We start from the raw sequence: 7,592 nt of genomic DNA on the forward strand, positions 1-7,592 counted from the left end.
GCAGGGCCCCAGGTTCCCGCCTTGAACAAAGTCGCTGGCTATTCAGAGAGCCGCCCACAGTGCCTGGGCCACGCCAGGTGCACTGGGGTTTCTTCTCCACCTCCAGACTCAGCTTCGCTCCTGGACTCTGTCCTCCCGGAACACGGAATGCTGACGGACGCTGCTCTTGCAGAAGCTAGGGGCGCGGGCGCCAAGTGCGCTGCGACGCCGTGCAGAAGCGCCGCACCCTCGCGCGCTCCTAGCCGGCGCTCACACCTCCGCTCCCAGGGGCTGCGCGCCCGGGTGCCGGGTGCGGGGATTGCGGGGAACAGGGCGGGGCGGGGCGGGGTGCACTGGGGGCCCGCCCCCGCTCCCCTCCCCCTCCTGCGGAGATTGACAGGGCCTGGGCATCCGCCCCAACCAATGAGCGCGTCCTGGGGCGGGCCCTGGAACCGGCTGCTCTGGCTGCTCCGGCTACTTAGAGTAGTCGGCGCGGCTGTGGGAAAGCAGAGCGGAGCCGGGACTGCCCAGGTGGAGCCGGCGCCCCAGCCAGCGCAGACCCGGAGGTGCTCGGGCACCGCACCGCACCGTTCGGCGCGGGGCATCGGGGAGCTGCAGCCCCACGCGCCGCCCGGGACCCACTCGCCTCCGCCGCCTCCGCAGCACCCATGGGGACCAGGAGACTTTAAAGGAGTTTGGGGTTTCGGGAGCAGGGAAATCACCGGTACGGAGAAGCGGCTTTCTTTGCCTTGGAAATGGTTTTTCTTCGTCTGATTGTTTGAATCCTGTGCTGGGTAGGAGGGAGAGGGGTTTTCGGCTGAAAGTGGACCTACACACACACACACACACACACACACACACACACACACACACACACACACACTCGCACACACTCGCACACATACACTGCGCTGGCTCCTTCCCCTGCCTCTTTGTTAGGTTATTTTAGACAGAGCAGCCTCGCCCTGGCGCAGTCCGATTGGCTCTGCTGGGGAGAAGGCAAGAGAAGTAAGGGGCAGAGTGCACCTGCCTGTGTGGGCAGGTGTGCCCGGGTGCTTGGGTGTACGGCAGCGGCGAGCGTGCGAGCGTGGGGCTGGGATTGTGTTGGAATGTGGGGGCTTTACGTGTGTCAGTGTGTCGTCGCGAACGTTTGTCATTGTGGGTGTATGTGACATTATACACCAGCGTATCAGCCTGGCAATGTCTGGACTCCAAAGTGTGCAAAATTTTGCTAGTGTCAAGGGAATGCCTGCGAGTGTATCCGATTGTCATTGTGTGAGCCGCTGTCAGGGGAGGAGAACGACCTAGTGCAAAACTGGGAGGTGGGCTAGAGAGGGTGGGGACAGACATGTGAGCGCAGCTTGCTTGGAGCTCTCAGGCCTGAGGCTCCCTTCTCCCTTCCAACCCACCCCTCTGTTCTTCCCTGGGTGTCGGTCTCCCATGCTGCCACCCCAGCGCTCTCCTCCCCTTTTGGGACCCCGCGCACGCTCTCCAGCCAACCTGCGTTTTCTCTTGTGGGAGTTGGATCGGGTTCCCCGACAGGGTCAGAAGCTGTGTGGTGGCTCTTGCCCGCTCTCGTCCGCCGGACTACTGTTTCTTCTTTGCCCTGCGTACCCCCAGGGAGGCACAGGGGACTTGGCTGGCGCAGGCGACTCCTGTGGGGGCGCGTGGGTGGGCAGGCAGGTCCCAGGGGCACTGCACGTCTTGGGAAGCATCAGCAGGAAGGACACCCCAACTCTGATGGCTTCTCTGCCTCTGCTCTCTGCTCCAACAGATCCCCGCTCCTGGCCCTAGTCTCGCCGCGTCATTGATGGGCAACCAACTGGACCGCATCACCCACCTCAACTACAGCGAGCTGCCCACAGGGGACCCATCGGGGATTGAGAAGGACGAGCTGCGGGTCGGGGTCGCCTACTTCTTCTCAGATGAGGAGGAGGACCTGGACGAGCGCGGGCAGCCAGACAAGTTTGGCGTGAAGGCCCCCCCAGGCTGCACCCCCTGCCCAGAGAGCCCCAGCCGCCACCACCACCACCTGCTGCACCAGCTGGTCCTCAACGAGACTCAGTTCTCCGCCTTTCGAGGCCAGGAATGCATCTTTTCCAAAGTGAGTGGCGGCCCTCAGGGCGCGGACCTGAGCGTCTACGCGGTCTCCGCGCTGCCCGCGCTCTGCGAGCCCGGCGACCTGCTGGAGCTGCTGTGGCTGCAACCCGCGCCGGAGCCGCCCGCGCCCGCCCCGCACTGGGCCGTCTACGTGGGCGGCGGGCAGATCATCCACCTGCACCAAGGCGAGATCCGCCAGGACAGCCTGTACGAGGCGGGCGCGGCCAACGTGGGCCGGGTGGTGAATAGCTGGTACCGCTACCGCCCGCTGCTGGCCGAGCTGGTGGTGCAGAACGCCTGCGGCCACCTGGGCCTCAAGAGCGAGGAGATCTGCTGGACGAACTCGGAGAGCTTCGCCGCCTGGTGCCGCTTTGGCAAGCGGGAGTTCAAGGCAGGAGGGGAGGTGCCCGCGGGGACGCGGCCCCCGCAGCAGCAGTACTATCTCAAGGTGCACCTGGGGGAGAACAAAGTCCACACCGCCAGGTTTCACAGCCTGGAAGACCTCATCCGCGAGAAGCGCCGCATCGACGCCAGTGGCCGCCTGCGAGTGCTCCAGGAGCTCGCCGACCTCGTGGACGACAAGGAGTAGCCGCGGAGGGGCTGCGTGCCCCACCTGTCTCCCTGCACCCCGCTCCCTTCCCGTCCCCGCACCCGGGCCTCGCGGCCGGAGATTCCCGCCCCACGCCCCCTAGCGCGTCCGCCACCGGTGGCCAGTGTCCAGGCTGCACCGCGCACTCCTCGGGCAAGTGACAGGAAGTCTCAGGAACTGACCCTGGGGCTGAAAGGGCGCAGCTGCGCGCGCCTGGCTGAGAGCCCGGCTGGTGGTGACGGTGTCGGGAGACCCAGCGTGCGCTGTTCCTTAGAGTTGTAAGGGGGTAAAGGGGAATGGGCTGAGGGGAGCAAGGACATGGCCTCGCCCGCGAGTCAATGGTCAGTAACTATCACCCGACAGGGACACAGCCCTTTTCTAAAAAGGGACCATTACCGTCCCAGATGCGCACGCACAGATCGGTCGGAGGCGAGAATTGGTCTTTTCAGGACACAGTTCAGCTCTTGTATGGATGTATCCCCAGATCGCAGGATTTCCAAGAAATCGAGCCTGTCCCTTGTGCACTTGTGAATAATTTCGCAAGACAGCACTTCCACTTCGGGACTCCGGGTTATCCTGAAGCTGCCCGGGACCTTTCCAGCTGCCCAGCCCCAGGTCTCCGGAGATTGTGCTCCAGGCTCCGGGCTGAGCTAGCTAGTGTTTGCTTCCTGTTCTTTCCACCGAGGGAAGCGAATGCCACCCCCACCCGCATTTTGCCTGCGAGTCTCCCTAGCTAGTAGGAGGGCAGCCTTCCCGGTCCCGGGAGGAAAATGGCGCAGCTAATTTGGTGAGGAGAGCCGGCCCCGCCCCCGAAAGGAGATAGTTCGCCAGGTGTCTGGGAACTTGAACGTGGGAAGAAAGGTGCTTAGTGTTCTGAACCCTTGGGCTGCATTTCAAAACAGTCATATTTTTAAAGGGGTTAGAGGAGGGGGAGGAAGAGGACATGGCAACATTCCAGAAACCAGCATTATTACAACGCCATAGCCAGTATGTTTAGTTTGGCTTTTCCTAACATAGAAATCGTAGAAGGTGGGGGAAGTGGAAATAAAGTTTTAAAAAAGAGAGCAGTTTTCCAACTATGTCAACAAAGCCTATCGTGTTGATGTTTTTATTGACCATTTTAGCAACATGCTAATAAAATTTCAAATTGAAATTTTTATTTTCATGGCTTTAATCCATGATAGTTTAAATACTGGGGGCCATTAAGAGTGGATTTAGCTAAGAGCTTAGCTAACATTGCCTTTTCACTCTATTTTTCTCAAATCGTATGAGAATTCTGTTTTTGACTATTGTAGTTAATTTTTTTTTTTTGCTTTCAACAGCAGCCCTAGTAATGGTGGAGTTGTTAATCAATGTGTATATTGTACTGAATTTCTGTCAGTTAAAGGGTTTACTGCTTTGGTGGAAATTGCTAGCAGGTTCCATGATGTTTCTTTTCTTCGTGTTGTATGTCATTACCATTTCACATTTTTCTTCCTCTCCTACTGATCTCCTTAAAAAGAAATCTAGAGTTGGTGGCTTTATTCCCCTCCCCCTTGGCAAATCCTACAGTTCAGTTCTGCCTAAAAACAGGGAAGAACTTGTAGGATCAGGATAAACGTGTGTTTTTCAAAAAAAAGTTAAGGCTGGGTGACACCCCTTCCTTGGGCGAGGATTTCCAAATTTCCCTCCTTGTGCTGCAGCCCTAGCCTGACTTACTGTTACTTGATTCAGTGTGTTAGACACTTAGAGCGTCTCTGTCTCTTTCAAGGGAATTTGTCAAATAATGCTGTTTAGCTAATTGTTGCAAGCAATTGCATATTGACAGCTGTGATTTAGTTGGACAGCAAATATTATGGCCAAAGCCAGTTTCTTGGCATTTCAAATATAATGCAATAAAAACTAGTCGAGGTTAGCTGAGACTGGAAATGCCTTTTTCATGGTAAATGATTCATTTCTCTCTTCTTTTCTTTTTTTTTCTTTCTTTCTTTTTTTTTTTTTTATTTTCATCCTGGATTCATTCCCTGATCTTAAATCAAAAGGTCACATCAATGAAATATGAACTAAAGTATTTTTCTTAAGCCTATTGAGTGATTTATTTTTTAAAAAATGTTTAAATGCATATGCTTTTCTTTCAGCACAAACAATAGCAAAATTTTGTAATAACTGACTTACCTTTGCATGTATGGAGAACTTAAAGTCATTTATTTCCCTAACTTATTCCTCTTTTGAATAACAGATGGCAGATCATAAACTGAAATTCTTTATTGTATCTACACACTCCACATTCTTTACTGTGTCCTACTACTGTATCTCCGCTCCCTGCTGTATTAAACACCATCTTAAGCACTTGTTCCTACAGGACTCCTTCTTGACATTTTGTCTTCCACTTCAAAGTCATTCAAAGTGTGAGATTTCATCAAAAGAAATGAATCAGTCTCTATCATACCTAATACTAAGATGTATTTCCTCTGATGGTACATGATCTGAGTTCTCTCTTCCTAAGAGGGTCACTCTAACAGAGGAATAGTTTATCAGCTTTATACTTGGTGAGACTAAACTGAAAATAAAAATAAGTTGGGAAGTTAAAGTAACATTCATTATTATATTGATCTTTTAAGGATTGGGTTGATGATAATACTTCTACAGATTTGCAATAATAAAACACTGGTTACAGAAGAAACTTGAACAGTTTGTAAGGTTTCTCATATTCCTATTGAAATAATCATTTATTATCTCTTGGTCAATGTTAATAATCAATGGCAAAATAATTCTCATGGTAGCTCAGCATGGAGAGAATATTACCAACAGATTATCTAATAGCTTTTTCCTCAAAAAGGTGGATATTTTTAGGGCATTAATAAGGTCATGAGTGAAACCAAGACTGTGAAACCAACTTTATAGATGGCATGAACACACTTGATTTTTGTTATGACTGAATGCAATCTCTCTGGATTTTATCAGAGTTATAGAAGTTAAGCCACAAGTTTCCTAATATTTTAATAGGGGTCAGAAATTTAGTTTTGGTTTTAGTTGTCCTCAAAAGGCTACAGCTTAACAGTAATTTCCATGATGTTGAGTGTGGCTAAGCTGGAGACTGATTTTGTTCAGCCTGCTCCAATGCAGAGGAATGGCATCCTTAATCCTTATACTACATTCTTTCTCTACTTTCAGGGGGTGATTCTGAAAAGCAAACTACTAATACTAAAAAAAGAGAGAGATACTTTAACTTCAAAGAGTGCTGTGTTACTCATTTTATTTAAAAAAAAAGAAGAAGAAACAAAGGTGAACTAGGCATACTTGAAACAAAACCAGCCATGGAACACCATTATTCCCAAAATATATTCCTTAAAAAAAATTCTGTAGAAGTTATATATGTTGCATTTATTTTTTAAAAAAATCAAAGTATATCAACGAGTGAAATTGATATATATATAAAGTGTTTCTTAGTATTTAAGTCCCTGTCGTGACAGTATTTTATTAGAAGAAAGAATAATACATACTAACTTAGCATTAGAAAACAGTGTCAGATTAGAATATCAAGCACAGAAGCAGCTATATAATCTTACTAGATTTAAATTTTTTAATGTTTATCTTCCCTTATGTGTCATGTTTCTGTGGTGAATGCTTTTGTTTGAACAGTGACTTTTTATTTTGGAGGGGGGGGAAGCATGTTATTGGTATTTACAAAGTAATGAATTACCTGAATAATTGGTATATCCTAACAGTCTTTAAACATCACTTTATCGATGACCTATGTTTTGTGGTATGTCTTCAACATCCCTAGGGGAGCTAAATGTGTTAGTCATCTGATACACAGGGTCAAATTGGAGCAGGGTCAAATTTTAAAGAAATTAATACTAAATTGCACAATCATAATAGAGCAACCTAATTTTCTTTTATACATAACCTTCAAAGCTTTCTGCTTTCTCTTTTTTTAAAGAAATGGAGAGAATCCAGTTAGTGTTTGCATATTAGAGATTATTTGCCATAGGCACAAGGGGTATGCTGATGAAAAGACAGGCTTCCAGGTTTTCTGAACCATTAATAGCTGCATTTAGAGATTAGTTATCTAAGACCCATATCTATTGTTATTTAAAATCACTAGCTATTGGCGTGGTATACATATATATGCATATGTATATACACATGTATATTCACATATATTTCAGGCACAAAATAAATGCTTCAAAAGTTAATTTAAGCTTCAGTGTTCTAAAAAATAGAAAAGGATTATATAAGGCTTATATCTTCCTAAGAAAAGTCTTGCCATCAATGTACAATACAGACATTCATGCTCTACTCATATATTACATATATGTGAATGTATATACACATATACACATGCCTATATGTGCATATATACACGTGTACATACACACATATACACATACATATTTCTGCCTACAGCTACTAATTGTTATTTCATTCAGAGATATATACATATACACATGCACACACATACGGACTATTTAAAAACAAAACGGAAAGTGACTTGAGATTCACAAAAACAGGAAAGAAAAGACCTAGTAGTCATGTAGCTTATGAGTAACTGGACAGCAAGCACCTTGCCGAAAACTAAGCATGAACAAAAAGAATAAAATGTGAGCACTGTGCAGTTAGTTTCAGCCTCACTTTTGGAAGAATACATTCCCAGTTTCTCTAACAAAAAAAAAAAAAATCATAGGAAAGCTGTAAAACTTAGGAGGTCACTGAAAAATAAGCAAGATGAAGTGGGGATGCTGTGAGATGATGTCATGTGCTTTTCAACAGGGGACACCTGTTCTCCATTCTAAATGCCACCAGTAAAGGAAAGCTAAGATCCTGCTTTCAACCACTTAACAATTTACAAAATCCCCTTGATTTCATAACTCAAGATTTACCTTCTAGGCATGTTTACCTCATTTGAACTTGTGATAGAAAAGGCTTAAGTATTCAAATATGT

At 47.8% G+C, this 7,592-nt stretch overlaps 2 protein-coding genes across 2 annotated transcripts; both read left to right on the top strand.

Annotated features, from left to right (window-relative positions):
- Window positions 1-470: 470 nt before the first annotated feature.
- LRATD1 (LRAT domain containing 1) lies at window positions 471-2,765 on the top strand. Its single transcript, XM_012776499.3, has 2 exons — window positions 471-703; window positions 1,754-2,765. The coding sequence occupies exon 2, from the start codon at window positions 1,790-1,792 to the stop codon at window positions 2,666-2,668; it is 879 nt and encodes a 292-aa protein (XP_012631953.1). The 5' UTR covers window positions 471-703; window positions 1,754-1,789; the 3' UTR covers window positions 2,669-2,765.
- A 67-nt stretch (window positions 2,766-2,832) lies between these two features.
- Window positions 2,833-6,397, top strand: LOC105877695 (uncharacterized). Its single transcript, XM_012776501.3, is given in 4 exon segments — window positions 2,833-3,381; window positions 3,383-3,409; window positions 3,411-3,487; window positions 3,489-6,397. Coding segments are annotated over 4 exon segments (573 nt in total). The 5' UTR covers window positions 2,833-3,006; the 3' UTR covers window positions 3,583-6,397.
- The last annotated feature ends 1,195 nt before the right edge of the window (window positions 6,398-7,592 follow it).

This window comes from Microcebus murinus, chromosome 3 (genome assembly GCF_040939455.1).
Source record: "Microcebus murinus isolate Inina chromosome 3, M.murinus_Inina_mat1.0, whole genome shotgun sequence".
NCBI lineage: Eukaryota > Metazoa > Chordata > Mammalia > Primates > Cheirogaleidae > Microcebus > Microcebus murinus.

Coding starts and splice junctions, on each gene's coding strand:
- LRATD1 (XM_012776499.3), top strand. CDS start 1,790: ATGGGCAACCAACTGGACCGCATCACCCACCTCAACTACAGCGAGCTG.